Source organism: Onychomys torridus, chromosome 22 (assembly GCF_903995425.1).
Source record: "Onychomys torridus chromosome 22, mOncTor1.1, whole genome shotgun sequence".
Lineage (NCBI taxonomy): Eukaryota > Metazoa > Chordata > Mammalia > Rodentia > Cricetidae > Onychomys > Onychomys torridus.
This window is the reverse complement of record NC_050464.1, coordinates 27,986,374-28,006,330: the sequence shown is the minus strand read 5'-3', so window position 1 is coordinate 28,006,330 and position 19,957 is coordinate 27,986,374. Positions and strand designations below refer to the sequence as shown.

The 19,957-nt window shown below is 57.5% G+C and overlaps 1 protein-coding gene across 11 annotated transcripts in view; it reads right to left on the bottom strand.

The window, feature by feature from the left end:
• Nucleotides 1-19,957, bottom strand: part of Ncor2 (nuclear receptor corepressor 2) — a 159,049-nt gene that overhangs the window by 8,817 nt on the left and 130,275 nt on the right. For 3 of the 11 annotated variants that reach the window (XM_036172164.1, XM_036172168.1, XM_036172166.1), the window contains exons 22-39: nucleotides 17,486-17,606; nucleotides 16,559-16,730; nucleotides 13,135-13,299; nucleotides 12,133-12,269; nucleotides 11,540-11,642; nucleotides 11,320-11,424; nucleotides 11,080-11,177; nucleotides 8,908-9,058; nucleotides 7,274-7,414; nucleotides 6,908-6,988; nucleotides 6,240-6,535; nucleotides 4,922-5,276; nucleotides 4,592-4,813; nucleotides 3,867-4,112; nucleotides 2,916-3,065; nucleotides 2,671-2,808; nucleotides 2,410-2,587; nucleotides 525-940 (exon numbers count right to left, since the gene is read on the bottom strand). In XM_036172164.1, coding sequence (XP_036028057.1) covers nucleotides 525-940; nucleotides 2,410-2,587; nucleotides 2,671-2,808; nucleotides 2,916-3,065; nucleotides 3,867-4,112; nucleotides 4,592-4,813; nucleotides 4,922-5,276; nucleotides 6,240-6,535; nucleotides 6,908-6,988; nucleotides 7,274-7,414; nucleotides 8,908-9,058; nucleotides 11,080-11,177; nucleotides 11,320-11,424; nucleotides 11,540-11,642; nucleotides 12,133-12,269; nucleotides 13,135-13,299; nucleotides 16,559-16,730; nucleotides 17,486-17,606 — 3,275 coding nt within the window. Of the gene's footprint in view, nucleotides 1-410; nucleotides 941-2,400; nucleotides 2,588-2,670; nucleotides 2,809-2,915; nucleotides 3,066-3,866; nucleotides 4,113-4,591; nucleotides 4,814-4,921; nucleotides 5,277-6,239; nucleotides 6,536-6,907; nucleotides 6,989-7,273; nucleotides 7,415-8,907; nucleotides 9,059-11,079; nucleotides 11,178-11,319; nucleotides 11,425-11,539; nucleotides 11,643-12,132; nucleotides 12,270-13,134; nucleotides 13,300-16,558; nucleotides 16,731-17,485; nucleotides 17,607-19,957 lie in introns of all 11 variants that reach the window. The other 8 variants (XM_036172160.1, XM_036172167.1, XM_036172165.1 and 5 more) reach the window with 7 other exon arrangements.

Here is a 19,957-nt window from a genome sequence, read left to right as displayed (position 1 = left end):
CTCTTCCCTCCCACCTCACTCCCTGCCTTAACTTCCTCCGCAAACAGTGGCAGCCCAGTCAGCTGGCAGCCCCCACGTCCCCACCCCCCATACGAAGGTGGTGGCAGGAGATGGGAGGCGCGGCCGGAGTCCAAACCACAGATCCACTCATTAAAAGAAAAAAGGCGAAAAAAATCCAAAAAGAAAAAAAGAACAAGAAAAAAGAAAAAGGGAAAAAACTCATGATAAAAGGATGTGCAAATGATGAGGCACCCGTGTGGGCTGGGGTCACCACAGCGCGTGAACTGACGAGGACGAGCTCAAAACAAAACACCAAAACCAACCAAAAAAGGGGGAAAATTAAAAGCAAAGATCTGAAAATATCTTTAGGCCACAGATGGGGTGGGCAGGCGGCGGGCCGGATGTCTTACCGTCGCCAGGGGAGTCGTTGGCCAGCGAACCTCCTTCTCGCGGCCCCCTTTCGTGAGCAATTTGACGCGTGATTATTGCGTCTATGAACGTGGCCGCTGTCAGGGTGGTCTTACCCAGAGAACGGAGTTCCAATTCCTGGATGGAAAAGGGTTTACTTTGAGTCTTTTCTCGGTGCAGATCTGAGGCCGAGGCAGGCGCCGGCGGGTCCGGACTGGCATGGTGGGGTGCAAGGCTCTTTGCTGGGGTGCGGGCGATGGCTGTGTGGCTGGAGCTGGGGGGTGCTAGGGATCGGGGCTCAGAGCTCTTGCTGGGTGAGGAGGCAGGCTCCCGGGCTGGGGGCTTGGCGAGGAAGGCATGACCAGTGTCCACACGGGGCCGCTCAGGCCGGGCAACCCGAGAGGTTTCCTTGGGTAACAGGACGGGCTCCATGAGGGTAGGGTAGACCCCTTCAAGGGTGCCACCAAGTGGACAGTGGGTGGCAGGTGGGAATGTGGCAGCTGGGCGGACAGGCGAAGAGGTGGAGGTGGACCTGAAAGGGAACAGAAAGGGTCAGACAGTGCAGGCCAGGGGAACAACTACCTCACCCCACTGGAGTCCCTGCCTATGACTAACAGATAGATGCTCATGCTCCCTGAGACTCCCAGAACAATCCTGCTCTCCTGACTGACCTGTGCTGGCCCCATTCAGTTCCTTATGCCCAAAGCTTATCACTGGGCCCTACCACGTGCCAAGCACCACCATCCCAGGCCCTAAAAATACAACACCAGTTAAGGCAAGGGTCCCAGGGCTTCTCAGAGGACAACAACCCATACAGGAAGAGACAGACTATCCTCTCCCTGGGGCAGCTGCTGCCACATGGCCAGACATGACCGAGGTGAGAGAGTAGAGGGCAGGAAAGCCAAGCCGAGCCAGCAGGAGGCACTCCTAGAAGCTGCCACAAAGGCAGAGTCTCTCAGCAGCCAAGAGCACATGAGCCAGGAGGCGTGGGACTGACGTCAGGCAGAAGCCCGACAGCCCGGCACCAGCTCTGATACAACTGTGGGCCACACTGGCCCGGCCGCCAGCCTTTAAGCTCCCTGTTCTGTTTTCTCAAATTGGTACTCCGGGGCTTTACATACTAGTTACCACCTACGGACTCTTACACCCACCCCATCATCCACCTGTCAGTCCGTCTGTCTGTCTGTCCATCCATCCATCTATCTACCCTTCTAACCATTCATCTACCCATCTGTTTATCCACCCATTTACCTGCCCGTCCACCACCCCCTTACACATCTGCCAACCCCCCACCCATCCATGCATCCATCTGCTCACCTATCCATCACATTCATCCACCCATCCATCCACCCCCCACCCACCTTTCTATACATTTCAATTCATCCATCCGTCCATTATCCACCTACCCACTCACGCACATGCCACCCAGCTGTCCATCACCCACCCCCAACTTATCTATCTACTCATTCATCTATGTGTCTGTCTACTTGTCCATCCATCTACTCGTCTATCTATCCATGTACTCGTCTACCTACCCACGCACCCATTCGTCCATTCAACTAGCTACCCATTCATCTGCCTGCCCTCCAACCCATCCAGTCATCCACCTGACCCAGCCATCTGCCTACTTTCCCACACATCCGTCCATCTACCCATTTGCCCGCCCATCAGCCTTCCCTCCACCCCATCCACCCAGCCACTCCTGCTGTCATATACCTGTCTACACAAAGCATCCTCTACGCACCATCATCTGCCAGCTACCTGAGCACCTCACCCTCCACTGCACACCCTTCTGAGCCATCCTCCACCTGTGTTCACGCCACCTACCTACCCACTCTCTCACAACATTCTCGCCAATACATTCATCCACCCACCTACCAACCCTGCCGTCTGCTCAATCCTCTCCCCATCTGCCCATCCACGTACCCCCCTCCCACTCAGCACATCCGTCTGTGTACCCTCCCCCCAGGCTTGTTTCCCCCCGGTGCCAACCTGGCCCACCTCAGGACCGTGGGCGTGCCGGGTTCCACGGAGGTGACCACGCCCTTCATGCCCGTGTTGTGCAGCACACTGGGCCTCTGCTGCAAGGCGTCCTGGGTCCGGGGGGAGATGGGCGAGTGCTGGTGGGTGTGGGAGGCGGGGCGGCTGCTGCCCCCAGCCCCGCTGCTCTGCTCCGTACCTGGTGACAGGCCGCCGAGTCAGGGGGCAGGCCCAGGTGGCCCATGAGGACCTGGGGGTGGGGCGGGGTCTGGGGTGCCCTACCAGGTCTCCAGATGGGTGCGTGCTCCACTGTCGTAGTAGATGTGAGGATGGACTTGTCCCGTTCTCGCTCACGGTCCCGGTCCCGTTCCCGCTCCGATGAGGACGTGGCGGTTGGTTTAGCCAGGTGAGTGGGGCCTCCTGGAAACCCCAAGGTCAGAGTCTGAGCTGGAGCCCGATGGGCCAGAATTTGCCTGCAGGGCGGAAGGAGTGAGGCACACACCCACCCGCCCACTTGGCAGGCCCACCTGGGGACAGCGGCGAGCTGCTGTGGCGGCTGCTGAAGGGTGGGGGCGCCGTAGGGAGGTAGGCAAGGCGGTCGATGGCGGTGGCAGGGGTGCCTGGCGTTGGCGGCACCAGCACGGGCAGGTGTGGCACTTGGGACAGGTCGATAATGCCTGTGGGGAGTTTGGGGGGGGGGAGGTGTCAGCTGTAGGTGACTGTCCCCAAAAGTGAAGCCTGAGACACTCCCTGGTGCCAAGCCTGGCCCCAGGCTCCTGGCCTGTAGTGTCTCTCAACCAGTATTTCTTGAGCCCAAGCACTGCGTTCCCCTTGTAGACAGCCCTGTCCTACAGTATGGGCTCCTTGCATTCAGCCCTCACCCTCAGAGCCCCAGAACGACTTGAGGAACCACATGGTCATCTCTGAACAACCAGGCAAAGGGACCCAGGTTGTGCCAAGGCTCTAGGAATCAGCGCTCACACACGCTGTTCTCTTTCTTTTTTGTTATTTGTATTGAGAGTGTCTCATGTAGCCCAGGCTAGTCTCAAACTCTATGTAGCTGAGGATGGCCTTGAACTCCCGATCTTCCTGCTTCTACCTCCTGAGTTTTTAGAGGTAGGCAAGAGCACACAGGCCTAGCCTGTGTTCTGATCTCTTGGATGCCGAAAGATACCTCACACCAAGGACTCGGAACAACAAGGAAAGGCCCACGTGCAGGACAGCAAGGGGTGCCTGCTACTCACACAGTTGCTGGATGTGGACTGATGCACGAGGCACCCCCACCCCTCTTTCCCCAGGGGGCCAGCATGTGCCACCTACTCCGCCCAGCCAACCGGAGGCACTCAGTGGCAGCCACGTGGCCCATTCTGCCCACCTTGCATAGTGTAGGATACATATGGACACTCATATCTTTTGTACACAACACAGGAAGGCACAGGACAAGGCTCTGGGGATGGGCACTGTCCTAGGCAACTTACCTCGTGGGCCAGCGGCATAATTGAGAGCCAGCGAGGACTCTCTTGGTGACAGGCCCCTCAGCATATCGGCGCGCTGGGCCATGGCGGAGGCAGCGTTGTGGTGCATCTGCTGCGAGGTGATGTAGTCGTTGATGATGGTCTGGCGGTTCTCCAGGGCCGCAGTGTCAGGGTAGCCACGGATGAGGTAAGGCGGATACAGGTGTGGGTAGGTGGGGCTGGGGGCCAGATGGCGAGGCAGGTAGTAGGCTGGGGAGGGAGGGGGGGTCAGGTGGCCCATGCCTTGGCTTCACGTTCCCCATCTTCCTGCTTCTACCTCCTGCACCCACATGCTTCCTCTCCTTGTGCACCCCCACATGCCTCCCCAATGCACACACACAGCTTAAGACTTGCTCCCTGATCCTGTGGGGTGTCTGCTGTCAATGCTTTGGGGTGTTAAGTCTTCCCCGACATAATGCACCAAAACACAGGCCCTGGCACACTAACAAAGGTGTCTTTAAAAAGGCCCCCATCATGGCACACCCTGGGGCCCTCATTTAACGCACTTGCAAGGCACAGATGAGTCCTGCAGGAAAAGCAGTCCACTGAGAAACATGAAGCCCAGCCCAGCCCCTAGAATCTGCTAGTGATTTCGGCGCTAACTAAACCTATCCCCCCCACTCTCCAGACCCTGACTGTCCCACTCAAGCCATCACTGACCCCCAAGTCTACAGGCCCAGGGTACCCACCTGCGTCCAGAGGGATGCCTCGGGGTATGGAGGTGGGGTCAAAGGCCAGCGGGATGTGGCCACGGTACAAGTCCACACCACTTACGCCCCGAAGCAAGTGCTCATAGGGGGAGATGGGGTGGGGGTGGTGCTCAGGCACAGTGCTGTGTGGGGACTTGGCGATTTCCCGGGGTGTCGACGTCAGCTTCCGGTCCTGGGATGCCTTGCTGGATAGAAGGCTGCCTGTGGAGACAAGTCACTGTGGTCTCAGCCTCAGTCTCAGGGCAGAGCCACTGGGCTACGCTGTCCCCTCCCCACAACTGGCAACCTGTGGGAGCCTCCCTCCCTCACCTTCCTGAAGGCGTGGCGTGGGCTCCCGCGTCGTCACAGGTGAGCCGCGTGGTAGGTGGCTGGTGAAGGGTGCCCCGTGGTCTTCGTAGGTCAGTGGGCTTTGCCGTGGCTTGCCCAACTCAGGTACTACGACCGGGGCTCCACGTGTGATGGAGCCTCCTGCACCACTGGTGGTCCCTGACCGGCTCTTTAGACTCTCCTCATAGCAGGCACGCTCCAGTGCCCGGGCGTCGGCCATCATGTCCAGTGGGTGCAGGGCAGGGAAAGGCCGGCCGGGGCTGCCGATGATGGAGCGCACATCGTGTTTCTTGGTGCCAGTGGAGGGGGGCCCAGAGTCGTACTTGAGTGGTGTGCCCTGGGAAGAGGGTGCGGGTCTATACTTGGCTGTCCAGTCCCGCCCTTCCTGTACTTCTGCACAGGATGGGGCATCACAAACCCCTTGGGCAGATGGACAGACATCTACTAGGATAGGATGTCCAAGAGGGGTGCCAGAGCGAGGCCAACTGCGGGTGAACAACCTTCCCCAGCCAGGGGGACCCCCACCATCCTGCAACACTATGGAAATCCACAGTCAGATGCACCTGTGACCCCAGGCTGTGGCTCCGGGTTCAGGACTGGCATTGCATTCACCATCAGGTCTAAGAGGGCACCCCGGAGAAGGGGATTGTGCACTGGACATTATGGAGAGGATCGCATGGCCTTAGCCAAGTTGGGGACACTGCGCACAGCTAGGCCCCAGATCTTAATTTCTACTGAGTGTTTTCGTTATTGTTAAACGTTAAAACTCTGGGGCAGGGTATTAAGCCAGAGAATTGCTTTGTCTAGTTTGCCTCAAACTTCCAGTTCTCCTGACTCAGCCTCCCAAGTGCTGGCATTCAGGAGGGTCCAATATTTTGGTGACTGTCCTAAAAGAGGGGTGGGACCCTTATGGTCAAAAGACTTCTCTATAGGAACCATTCCGGTCCATCGTAGGGTGTCCCTGCCATCGGGTGACAGTCCCGCCCTAGGAGGTCTTTGTTCAGCTGTTATCTTTCTATTCCCCATCAAAGCCATGACCATGGGAGGGAATAGTGGGCCCAGGGTGGAACCAGGTCCCCCATGGAGCCCCTTGATGCCCGTGTGCGGGTAGAGATGTTGAGAGCAGCAAAGTGACAGAGTTAGAAACACAAGACTTAGGTTTCGCAAATGCCATTGGTGACCCAGAGCAAGTTGCTAACCTCTCGGGGCCTCCTCAATTTATGCACCAATGCAATGGGGTCAGTATGCGAACTGCCCTGGGCCTCGCGGAGCCCCAGCCCCTCCTATGTGCTCCTGATACCTGGGTGATGGAACCCTCCTTGAGAGGCCGTGGGGCCAGGGGTAGCTCAGGCGTGCGGCGCAGCTCCTCTCGCGGGATCTCGTGGATAGAGCGGCCCGCCTCCTTCACAGTCGCTACCACGCCCTCATGAGCTGGCTTCAGCTTCAGGGGACCCAGAGGGTCCAGGGGCCGGGTCTTGTAGGTCTCAGTCAGGTCCCGCGGTGGCGGTGGGGGCGGTGGTGTGCCCTCTCGCTTCAAGAGCTTGGCCTCCCGACGTAAGTAGTCCTCCTGGGCCTCGACGTATGACCGCGGGATTCCTGCCAGCCAAACCGCACGGACTCTGCATGGCCCGGCCTGCTCAGCCCAGGGCCTCCCAGCAGTGACGCCCGGAGCTGGCCTGGCTGAGTTCAATCCCCCCTTTCCTGTGTGAACGTGGGTGTGCAAACTGACTTCTCTGAACCTGTTTCTTCATATGAAGTGCGGACACAAACTGAAACCACATTGTAAAGCTCATCACAGAGACTGAGCATCCTCTAAGTGGGAAGCAAGAGTGTCCACTCCACCTATAAAGCACATGGTTGGGAGGGTGGGGGGCCTGCCCTCTGGTTCCAAATCCCTAGCCTATATTCAGCCTGCGGACAGAATCGCACCAAGGGCTGGGGGATGGGGAGTGGGTGAGGGGAGTGTACCTTGTGTGATGGAGCCTCGGATGTGATGCTGCTCCTTGAGGTGGGGGCTGTGCTGCTCAGGGATGGCACGACCCATGAGTCCTGGGGAGGGCAGGGATGGCGTCACTGTACGGTGTCCAGGAGGGCTGGGGTCCACCAACAGCTGTCTCCACCATGATGTGAGACCCCGCAAATAAGTGCCCTTTTCCCTGGGCCCCACTCTGCTGTGAGCTGAGCCTCAGTTTCTCTGTTAACGTTGGGCCAGCCATTGGCTGGCTCCCTCCAGGCATGTCAAGATGCCACCTCCCTTTCCATTCCAGCCTGTGTGTCTCGGAAGCTCTTGGGATAGCGCCTGACCCTGGTGGGCCACTATAGCAAGACACTCACCCTCAATGCTGGCTGAGGTGATGGTCCTGCCCACGCGGCCCTCCATCATGTCGTAGGTGCGCTTAGGGGCAGCAGTCTCGTGGGGCGGGCCTGAGCTGCTCCTGCCGTCCTCCTTGGAGCACTGGGACACGGACATACCACCTGGGGGCCAGAAAGCACAAATTGTGTGGGGTGGCAGCAGGGTACCATCCACATGGAGTCTGGCTGAGCCTGTGGGACCCTCAAACCAGCTCAGAATTGCTCTGGGCAGGGTGGTGCCGCCCACTGTCATGCAGGTGGGTGTGCATCTATGCCCATGGGTATATGTACACATTAACAAAGTCTGAGTACACAGGGAAGCCCCATAAACTGCAGATCTGTGTGTGCACAGGTGTGTGTGAGCACCAGGCCCAAGGAGGACATGAAACTGTTACACTTGTGCCTCAGCGTGCTCGGCAGTGAGTAGCTTCACTTTCCCCAGTAACCTGGACATTTGAGACCTGGCAGACCACAAGGGCAGGACTGGCTGCTGGGGCTGGGGCGGACAGTGGGTAACACCCTGAACTGCTTCAGACCCACTGGACCCAGGAAGGACCCAGAGGGCATCCAAAGCTCCACACAGACAGGCTGGAAGGTCACAATCTGAGGCTGTGGAGGCTCCCAAGCTGTGACTCAGGGCTCTGGCTAGGACCTCTGTCAGCCAGCTCGGCCATCACTGCAGGCTGTCACTGGGACATGCAGCTGGCACCAGAGGCAGCTGCAGCCCTTGTCCCCAAGACTGCTCCACTGGCAGATGCCAGAACCATATGGGCCCACTTGTACCTCTAAAACTAGGAGGCTGTGGGGCTCAAGGAAAGAGAAGCTGGCAGACCCCAGGCCTGCAGCTGGCGGCATTGGGGACATGCTTCCTCAGCCAGGAGTTCCTCAGCTTTTGGGGTTACATTTTATGGTCAGAAAGTAGTGTGTCACAGCTCTACCACAGATTTTTCCCTGTCATGGTGCTTTTGAGCTCAAAAGTGCCCCCAGCTTTCCCAGCCTAGGTTGGGGGAAGCCACCAAGGCTAGCCCTGACCTCTGCTGTATGCCTATCCGACAGGAAGTCACTCTGTGAATGCTTCCTGGTATCACTTCAGCTCTACCTGTCTCTAAAGACACCTCTATAGGCCCCACAGCCTCCTCCCTAACCAGGGCTGCCATATCCCTCCAGAGCCAGGATGGTGCCCTCCCAGAAGGACCTTGAGTATACCTACCTCCTCCTATGGGAGGTGGGCAGAACCAAGGCCCAGCCCTCAACCTGCCAAGGCTATGTAGAGGAGCCAGTGCAAATTCCAAAAGCCTGCCATCCACCCTTCCAGAGGACCTCCCCCCTCAGCCAAGTGTAGACAGGCTGCAACCTGCAACTGGCTGTCTGGGGACACATCCTGCAGTCTGGTCTTCATGACTCCTAATCAACAAGGGGTTTCCAACACACCCCTTGCAGGGGCATCCTGAGCTGGCAGACAGACAGGTACTGCCTGTCTGATGTGCTCTTGCTCCCGGTGTCCTTGCTACATCTGTCCTGACAACAGAGAGCCCGGAAACGGAAAGACAGGGGGACAGGCACAGCTACCCCACCTAACTGCCAGTGCCATACGGTTGGCTGCCGTCTCTACTCACCTTCATAGGACAGGACATGACCCTTCTTGCCCTCATAGATGACATGGCCCTTGGGCAGGGTGTCCTCCCGTGCCCGGTCAAGGCGACTCGGGCTGTCCTCACCGACAATCCTGCTGATGGTACCCTTGTAAAGGACGTCAGCGGGCGTGCCCTATAGGAGTGGAGGGGTAAGCACCTGGACATGCCGGTGACTCTCCCCCTACACCACCCACTCCCCCACCCCGCAAACCATGCACAGAACACACACACACACACACACAGACCCTCACTCGACGCCGTGTCCCTTGCTAGGCTCACTGGCTTCCTAACACCAACACCCTTTCGCTCGAATTCTCCTAGAGACGCTTTCAAGAATAGCACTGTATTGGTTCACAGAGACAAGGTCTCTCACTCTATATAGTTCCGATTAGCCTAGAAAGCACCATCCTCCTGCCTCAGCCTTCCAAGAACTGGGACTACAGGTCTGAGCCACCACATCAGGCTGGATGTTATTACCCTATTTACTTCGGGTGGGGAAACTGAGGTATGGGGCAGTCGTGGTCACTCAGGAACCTTTTCCTGGCCCAGAACTGCCAGCGGCTATTGACTCATCACTCCTCCATGACCTGCCCACTGTCATTAGTAAACATATCCCTAGATGCCACCTGATGTCCCTGGGGACAAGTCTGACCAACTAAGAAACACTGATTCAGATGGGGGTAAGCCCCCACCAGGAGGAGGTGTCACACGAACAGCCTGCAGTCTTGTGGGGCAGTATTCACTTCAGGTGACTTCTGGGTGCATGAGTGGGGCCATTAGTGTTGCTCTGGAGCCAAGCCATGGAGAATAAGGGGGGGGGCGGTTACCCCAAGTTGCTGATTGCTGTTAGCAAGTCACTGTACTTTTCTGAGAACTAATTTACACATCCACATAATGAGACTCTGGCTTGACTCTCAGAGGCCCCTAACAAAGTGTCCCCAAATTCTGAGCTCTCTCTTTCGTGACCTCAGGAGCAGAGTCAGTGATGGCTGTGTCTCCCGTGGGGCAGGTGCAGTATGGGCTAATTCTGGGTGCCTCCCCTTTACCCAGAGCCTGGTCAGGTGAATGGTAAGAAAATCTAGAAGGGCTCTGGGGGAAAGGGAGGCACTGCTGTCTGGGAGCCCCAAGCATGGAGGGACTGTCCTCTGAGGACGGAAATGCAGACAGACCATGGCTCGGCTCTGCATAGCCCACTGGACAGAATCTAAAGAACATGGGGAGCCACCATGGTCCACTCAGGCTGCTCCAAGACCTGAGTGCAATCCTGGGAGCTGAGCAGGACACGGGGCGGCATGGCCTTAGGCTCCAGGGTCGCCGGACAATAGTAGGGGTCCGTAGTCTCTACCCGCCACCCATGGGGGTCTCACCAATAACTGTCACTGACTGTCCCAAACAGACAGGCCTTAGAGTGCTGACCTCACTCTCCACAAGTCCAAATCAGTGGAAGGGATCACCCAGCTTTCGGGAGCCGGCGTGCCTTAGATCTGGCTCTTCATGCTGGCCTTGTGCCCTATGACCGACCTCCTTAGAATAACTCTCCTGACAGTAACATTTCTGTCACAGGAGAAACTGAGTCAGGGAAGGCCGCTGCTGCCAGAGCATATGGCTGAATTTCTGCCCCCGGCTTCTGCTCTTTGCCTTCAAAAGGCCATGATTTCCAGACTTGAGAGGCAGCCTGGGGCATCAAAGTTTGCCTCCATAGTGAGTCAAAAGGGCACTGTGGTGGGCAAGACTATGGCTGGAAGCCCTCTGGGGGTTGGGGGGTTGCCTGACCACACACAGTGGTACTAAGTCTGGCACCCACCACTGGGTGATATGCCGGGAGCCAGCTGCCAACCCTGCTCCAGCTCTCTCTTCTGGCCACACTAGCCAACATCACTTCCCTCTTCCTGGCCCCTGGTGACTTTCTGAGTCCAGGCACTTCACTGATTTGTGACTCCTGACACTCTGCTTACCCCACCTGGTGATCCCTAGCTGAGGTTGGTTTCCGCCACACCTAACTGCCTGAGACATGACACCTGTTTGTTTGGTTTATCATCTAGACCTGACCCCACACGGCAGTGACCATTCAGCCCATCATCTCTGGTCTGCTTGGAGACCATCTCATCCCACCCCAACCCACTCTGCCTGTGCCACCCTGCTCCCAGCACCTACGTGGGTGATAGAGCCGCGGTAGCTGGGGCCGTCTGCGGCCCGGGTGCTGGGGAGGCCCTTGGTGATGCTCCCACTGGGGGTGGAGCCCAGTGCCGTCCCTGGAAGGCAATAAGACACAGCTCTTAGGGCCCCAAGCCTGAAAGCCATCAACCCACCTTTCGATGTCTCAAGGCTGAGGAGACAGCCATGAGGTGGACTCTCAGTCTCTCTAGGAGGTGAAAGGGGATGGCCGGGCCTTACCCCTCAGCACAGATGTCTCCTGAGCCGTGGGTACTCCCAGACTCTCAGGTGGCCCAGCCTGGCCCCGGGGGGACAGCTGCTCCTGCTTCACTCCACTGAATGGGGCTGGAGGTGGGGGAGGCAATACACAGAGGTCTCAGGCTGCCCTTCCCGTTGGGCTCCCCAGGCCAAGAGGGCCCACCCTCCCTCAGCACAGTTCACAGGAACCAAAGGCACTCACCCAGCTTCTTAGGGTCCACAGCAAGAGGCAGCCCCATGGTGAGAGGGCCCATGGGGGCCTTGGCATGTTCTGAGTGGGGCACTCGAAGCTGCACAGACATTCCCTGCCAGGGCAAGGGACTAGGTCACAGCCAGACTCAACCACAGGGACAGCCCTGCCTAGGATCTGAGGATATACAGGTCAGAGACGGGGCTGCTGGCCCTCTAAGGTGCAGGACTGTGGCCAGGCCAACACCCACCCAAGGCCGGCGCTCATGTAAAGGACACAGTGTGAATGCTTTGCACATGCATGTGGTGAGGGCAGGCAGGCTGCAGAGGTGATCAAGGGCTTACCACATGACACTCCACAGCCTGCTGCAGCTACAGCTCCTTACCCTCCCACTTAACGGAGGGTGAAGCAAGGCCCTGAGATGTTGAGTCACTTGCCTGAGGCCGTACAGTGGAATGCACAGCATCTGATCTAGACAGTCCCAAAGACTGGCCCGAGCCGTAGGAGCGAGAGAGAGTGCTAGCCACCACCCAAGCAGCACCCCTGGAAACATCAGACAGCTTGACTATCCCCATGATGGGAGACCCAGGCCAAGAGGCACTCACCTGGGAGATGGTACCTAGCTGCCTCTCGAGTACGCCGGGATGCTTGGCAGAGGAGATAAGGGGCGGGGGGTTAGAGATGGGGGGACGGGGTAGGACGGGCCGGACACTATCGTGGAGGCCCAGAGGCAGTGGGTGACCTGCAAGCAAACATTAAGTGTATACTGGGGGGCTCCTCTGCATCACATGTCTCTGTTCAGTGACACTGGAACCCCAAAGTTCTGGACTGTCCCTCCATACCGGCACCATTATCTCCCTTTCCACACCCAAGCCTCTAAGCCAGCACCCTATTTCCACTCCTTCCCTAGGATTCTCCTCTCCTCACAGGGGTCAAAGGGTCTTTTTCAAAGTCAGCAGGCTATCCCCTCCCTATGCCATGAGCCTGAGATGGCTCCCCACAGCCTTCAGGAGAGTCACCTTTGGCGTGGATTTCAGTGGCATGTGACTGGGGATCCCTGGGTAGTAATTTTCTGCTGTGACAGCTTGATCTGGTGCCTCAAGTGTCCCTATTCCTCACGGCCCTTTGCACACGTGGTTCCTTCTGCCTGGCATGCCTTTCCCTGCTCTCCAATCTCCCTTGGTACACTCGTCCTTCAGAATCAGCTCTACCTGGGCTGGCCTGGCCCCTGGCTAGGTTCCTTTTAATGGGGCCAAGGCCCATCAAGAACAGCAAACCTATCTCCCAACCGGTCTCACAGCATGTCAACCAAGGCTGCCCTCCCGCTATCCCCCACACCCACTCTCTGGCTTAGCCACTGGCGGAAAGTATCCCATGCTAGGCCTCCCCATTGCCAGCTCAAGCACTTCCCATGGCTCCCCGCGGCCACCACAGGCAGTGTGGGCGCTTTCTCACGTCTCAGAAGGTCCCCAGCTTCCCAGGACTGAGAAGCCAAACCTTCAGCCTGGCCTCATCTGACTGGGACCCTTCACTGTGCAGTGCTGGGCCAGCGTAAAGAGCTGGTTGCCACTGACTGCAGAGGCCTAATTCGCGGTGTGCCTACTCACCAGGAGGTGTGTAGGAGAAGGCAGAGGGGTCTGGGGCATGCGGCGAAGTCTTGATCACCTCCCGCGGAGGGATGGGGAAGGGCAGGCCCGATGTCCAGCGTGGGGACTCAGTAGGTAGCTTCGGGCCTTCAGTAGGGAAGGCCGGGAAGAATGAAGGTTTCTCTGCTGAAGAGGAAAGAGGTGGGCAGTCAGGGAGTGCTCTGCCATCCCCTATACCCTGCAGCCCCACTGGCCAGCTATGACAGGACCCCAGCAAGAGGGGCATGGGGACATGGTAGCACAGGTGTACTGCCATGCATGTCCCCACGACACTTGCTTGGTATGGGACTGGCTCACATGAGCCACAGGGAACCACTGGGTACAAGAATGGGACTCTGGGGGCTGGAGAGATGGCTCAGAGGTTAAGAACACTGGTTGTTCTCCCAGAGGTCCTGAGTTCAATTCCCAGCAACCACATGGTGGCTCACAACCATCTGTAATGAGATCTGGTGCCCTCTTCTGGTGTGCAGTCATACACGGAGGTAGAATGTTACATACATACATAATAAATAAGTATCTTTAAAAGGGGGGGGGAGGGTTGGGGATTTAGCTCAGTGGTAGAGCACTTGCCTAGCAAGCGCAAGGCCCTGGGTTCGATCCTCAGCTAAAAAAGAATGAGACTCTGGGATCGGTAGTCCATAGACATCCATCTGTGCCAGGCAAGAGGGCTTAGCAGACTGCTCAAGTGGTTGTGGCACCCACTGCATTTTTACCATCTCCAATAATGGAGTTACTACCCACAGCAGAACCGGAGACACAACAGGGGGCACGTGTCAGAGGGTTTGCTAATCTTTGGTTCATGGCTCCCTGCAAATGCCACCAACCGGGCACATAGGACCAAGAGTGGTGGGTCAGGCTCCCTGATCAGGGACTGCACGTTACGGCAATGGATGTGGCTGTAGCAGCCACTTGAGATGAGCACTGGGGCAGAGGGAGTCTGTGTCCTAGCTAGTCACTGGGCTGAGTCCCAGCCAGGCCTTGATGAGACTGTATAGGTGCGTACAGAGAGGACAGTGACCAGACCCTTTTGATGAGGTCTCCAGTCAGTCACCTTCCAAATGTGGCCGTGTCTGGACTGGAACTCACATGGCTACAAACACCAGCAAAAGGTAGCACTCTTCCGGATGTCACAGCCAGTGTGTTCCTTCACTGTCCTCATGGAAAGACTGAGGCCCCAGCTGCTAAATGCAGCAGGGGAGAGCTGGGAACGCAGGCAGCTGGCTGCAGACCGTGACCCGTGCTTGTGGCTGTGTCCCCAGGGCCCACGTACCCTGGGACTCTCGGGCCCTGGATGCTCAGAGTCAGGCTAGCACTCACCGAGGCTCCACAAGCTCTCACTTCGACTGCAATCTGTTCTAAGTGGCAAGCCCTGGCCAGATACATTCTGGGGATCACAACCCACCCAGAAATTGTGAAGGACAGCGGTCCCAGCCTCAGAATAGGAACTGAGCTACCTCCACATAATCCTAGGTTGTACTTTAGACAAGTTGTACTTTAGACAAGTCGTGGCAGAAGCAGAGGCCTGAGTGCTATACTCCACATCTCTCCTTTAGGGAAGGCCAAACTCCCCTTGAACTCATGCCCTAGGGAGGTGATGGCCCACAGAGGAATTGGCATGGGATTTATATTCTCTACCTACAGGGCTTACTCTGAACCCGGAAGTTCAAACACCTGGTGCTCTGGCTCCATGTACACCTTGGCTGCCCCGTTCCGCTTGGCTCTGGAGAGCTGGGGGACAGAGAGGAAGACTTGGGCTGGACGGAAACGGGGTCAGACCCAGCCAATGCAGGCAGGTGGCTAGAAGCCAGGATGGACAACCTGTTCCTCCAGCCGGGCCCAGGGATCCCAAGGGACCTTCCTGGCCCAGAGGCTCCCTGCCGGAGCCAGGACAGAGAAAGCTGGCTTCCTGCATGCTGGGTTCATGTGTCCCCTGGGGAGCAGAGCTGTGGCCAGACCACGTGAGAGACAGAGCCTGCCGCCAGGTGCAATGTTCCCCAGGGAGGAGTCTAGGAAACAACACGGCCCTGGCCCCATGGATGGGACCAGAACCAGCTTCTGGGACCACGGGCTGTTGGCTCTTTTCCCAGGGCCTGGGGCCCTAACTCAGCAGGACATGGCTGGCCCTGAGAGGCTACAGCCCTGCTCCGCCACAGCTGCCTGGCCTGAGCCAGACCAGGGCCTCTCTCCTCCCCTACGGCCACCCCAGGCTACCATCTTGAGTCTGGCTGGCTTCTTACAACACTGTGTTCTACACCACACCTGGACCGTTCATTAGAGCCTACCCCTCACTGTAGCATGCTCCGGCCCCAGCTCCAACAAGACACCCCTGCCCTCGTACCCCAGGGGCCACCACTTCATCCTGCTGGCTTGGCCTCAGGAACAAACTCAACGCTCCCCTTCCTCCCACTTCCAAGGCCACCTGTCAAGTCTGGGCTACCCTGGAGCTGTTAGGAGGAGCGTCTTAGCCCGCCTCCCACCCCTGTCCTACTCACTTCTGTCCTGTCTCAACAAGAATCAGACACTGACTTTTCCCCCCACACCCTCATCAGATGACACTCCCCTCCCCCAGCACACCGTCACTCAAAGCTATGCCCTCCCCGCCAGCTACACAATCGAGCTACACAATCGAGTGCCCATTCCCCTCTTTGATCTTCTCCCCCATTCCTCTGCCAGCCACAACCTCCTCTAGCAATTATTAGGCCCGCAAGGGCCTTCTGCCGTCATCCCCCACCTTGCCTGGCCAGATCCTTGCTGGACACACAACCCGGACTGCCCTGCCCCCGCCCTGACCCACTTGTTCCTCACGCCTGCCACGGCCAGCTTAGGTGGCGGCGGACTTTACCTCCCTCTGACAATCCCAGTGCAGCATAGATGTCCAAGTACCACAGAGCCCTGGCAGATGCCGCCCACTCCTGACATGGAAGGCCCTGTACCGTTTGCTGAAGATGAAGGGGTGTGGACAGCGGGCAAGCCATGTATTAGCCAGGGAGAGCCTAGCCGGTCCAGCTCAGGTCAGCTCTGCTCTTGATCCAGGACAGAGATCGGCACAGTCCCTTCAGGGAGCCCAAAGGTCACATGCGAACTGATTCACACCAAAGGAGAAGCTGGCTACAGACGTGTTTGCACGCACATATGTGTGCGTGTGCCTGTACACACACATACACATACACACACACACACACACACACACACTCACACTCACACTCACATTCACTCACTCATTCACCAGGAGTTTCTCAAGAGCCCCAGCTCAAGCTGCTTGTGGCTAAGCCCTATGATCTGCTACCTTAACTATGCTTCCCCGGTCTGGTCTGCGCTGCCATGGCAGCTCCAGAGAGAGGGGGTGGTCCTTCACTCTCACCGCACCCCTGTGTTCAACACTCACCCTCTTTCTCCGCAGGAGGTACCGGGCTCCGGCTCTTGCCACGTGGACTTCCTCCCGACTGCTGGGACACGTCACCCTCTGGCTGTAGGTGCTGCGTGGGTGGAGGCACAGGGGGAGCTGGCTTTGGGGGCACTGTGTCCTCCCGGGGGGGTTCATGGACCTTGGTGACCTGCTGGGGGTATGGGGCGGGCATGAACATTCTAGTCCCATGTCAGAGGTTGACAGGTTGCGGGATGGCTGTGTATATGGCCGGCATGAAAACCAGGTACAGAAAGGCAGCCATATCCTTAAAAGCCCCCATGTGGAGGCAGAGAGTCTTAACATCAGACATAGGGGTCGTCACCACCAAAGAGGGTACTGTTTCAGCTGCCCTGAGCAGGTGGGTGCTGGGACCCACTGTTGCCCAGTCTACCCGACACCCCACATCACTGGGAACCAGGAGTAAGAAGTAAGCTTTGGGGAGCTAGCAGTGAGGCCAGACATACATGGTCGACACGTAAGCCTGACAGAGAGCCAGCCTGGCTCTCCCTGGACTGCTGCCTTCAATGGAAAGGACAAGCCTAAAGCTCAAAAGGGAAATGGCCGAAGGGACTACAGCCAGGCAAATGTCTTTGGAAAATGAGGTGTTAGTTCCCAAAGGCCCCAGAGGTAGACCTGATAAGGCCTGGACATTAGCTGGCTGAGGTGTGGTTGGGGTCTGGGGCTTGCTGACCACAGGCCTGGTCTGGGACGTGGCAGAACTTCTGAAGAGCGATCGCTCAGATCAGACTTCCCGATCTCCCAACTCCTCCCAGTCCTCCTACCCTACGTACGCATCACCATCTCTGGGGGCCACTGGCCTGGGAAGAGCTCCCACCCGCACTGCTGAGCACGCAGGAAGCCAAGGTCAAGGTTAAGGTGGGCTGCTTGGATGCAGGGTTTACTCACAATGGGGGGGATGGCGGCTGCTCGCTGCTTCAGCTGCTTCAGGTCCAGCGGCTTCTGGGGCGAGGTACTGGCCCGGGGATCGCCGGCTGGGGTGAGGAGGCTGGGCCTTGGTGACAGCAGCCTGGGGAGGGACAAGCGTCAGGTCAGGCTGGAGCATCAGCCACAGGCTCTTGCAGGGCCTTCCTGGGAAAGGGGGCTGTCCTGCCTCCATGGCTTCTCCTTCAAGCCCTGGAAGGTGGGGCCCACCAGAGAGGCCCCCTTAGCAGGGGTCTGGGTGCCCCGGCCAACACACACTGCTGGGTAACAGCACTCCTCTGGCCCCCACACACCAACGCTCCAACATGGCCTTGGGGCAAAGAGACAGCTGAAAAGCCCCAACCGGGTGCCTAGGCCACTCGGGCCCTGAGGGAGTGGCCAAAAGGCCACAGACTCAACCGGATCAGGGTGGAGGGACATGGAGAGATTCCTTAGAGATTATTCGCGTCCCAAACCCAGAGCAGGCTGGGCCCCTGGGACGGGGCCAAGGACTCCACTAACTGGAGCCTGTGTCTGCTGGGCCCAAGTATGGTTCTGGGCTCAGTCCTGTCCTGTGGGTTGGGTAAGATTCATTATCTCAATGGTGGGGGCTAAGCTATGGGTTACAGCCCTAGAATTTGGACAGAGAACAAATCCAGGGTGGGTTCTCGAAAGCAACAGGGTGGGGGTGGTGGCTGTGTGCTCCTGGGTACAGTGGCCATCCTGGCTCAAGCCACATGAAAACATGTAAGCCGGAACTCCAGCCCTTGGGGTGAGAACGGCTGACAGCTGGGACATGGTTGGAGCCACAGGGGGCAGAGCAGAAGAGCGCTTGCCTCCCTCCACAGATGGAGGGGCCTAGATGCCGCTGTGGCGGGGCCATGCATGTGACAGGCCGCTGTGGCGGGGCCATGCATGCGACAGGCCCTGCGGGTAGCAGCCTACTGCCCGCATCTGCCACACGCTCAGCCAAGCAGGGAGAGCAGACAGGATGACGCCTGCTGAAGCTGCCTGAGGCAAACAGGGGGACAGGAAGAGCAGGTCACCCTGAGCCCTCCATCCCTCCTGTCCACACCCATGGCAGGGACTCCTTTGCGGCTGTCCTCACCAGATTTCACTCGGCCCCTGTTCCATCGGGCCGCATGCTCTACCTTGGTTTGACCAGCACATCCCGGATATCCCGTCATTCACTTGCTCCTAGCTGTTTTTCTTTCTTTCTTTTGTTTTTCCTTGATGTTTCGAGACAGGGTCTCTCTGTGTCACAGCCCTGGCTGTCCTGGAATTTCTTGGTAAACCAGGCTGGTCTCAAACTCAATAGAGATCCGCCTGCCTCTGACACCTGAGATTAAAGACCCGCGCCACTACCACCCGGCTTTGGCAAACTCAAACTGAAATAAACTACTACACAGGCTTAGGAAGATGGACAGACAACTCCTCTAAGTCATGCCCAGGCCGGGTATGGTGGCCAGACACCTGTCATTCCAGTGCTGGGGAGTCTGGGCAGGAAGACTGTAAGTTCAAAGCCCACCTGGGCTATGTAGTGTGACCCATTTCCACAACACGAAAAACAAAAAAAAAACAAGGCCCATACTGAGCTAAATCATACTCCAGAGGAATGAGGATGTACACCCCAGAGCAACCCACTCATGAGTGTTCTTGACAAACTGCTTAAGCCACACAGATACCCACAGTCTGATGCTGAAGGAACACACAGGGCAAAACGTGACATCCACATCATGGAGCCCTGACCCTCACCCCCCACTAGAAAAGCCCCCAAAACACAGGGCAAGAGAGGCCAGACACAGTGGCCACATTCCCTGTTCTCTTCATAGGACACTGGGCTGGAGCATCCGTGGACACCACAGCTGGTCTGTAGTGACACTGTGAGACACTGAAAACACCCGAGGTCACGAGACTCTGTGCTCTAAGTGGCATGCTATTGGGCATGTTGAGTTACTGCTCCCTAGAGCTAGCATATCAAGAGGAAGGTGGGCTGTGGTAGAGGGGACCACCACAACAGAAGACCTTGTTTCCCATGAGCAGTAAAATCCAGGGAGCACTGTGTCCCCCAGTCTGTGTACAGGTGGAAAACAGTATCGAGCTTCAGCACTGGCAGAAACCTGGACTTTTGTGTATGTGCAAACACATTTCTGCAGAGACTCAAATTGCAATTCTAGTATATGACGGCACACCCCTGGAGCTAAGGCCTTTTCTACAGGGACCATGTGCCTCAGTTTCCCCATTATCTCCAGGCAGGCAAAAGGCTAGAATGGTTTCCCAGAGCTGGAGAGATGGCTCAGAGAACCCGGGTTTGGCTCCCAGCACCCATAAAGTAGCTTACAACAGCTTTAATTCAGCACCAGAAGACTCTATGCCCTTCTGGCCTCCTTCCTGTGGCCTCTGTGGACTTTACATGAATGTGGTTCACATACGCTCAGGCAGGTATACAAACACAGA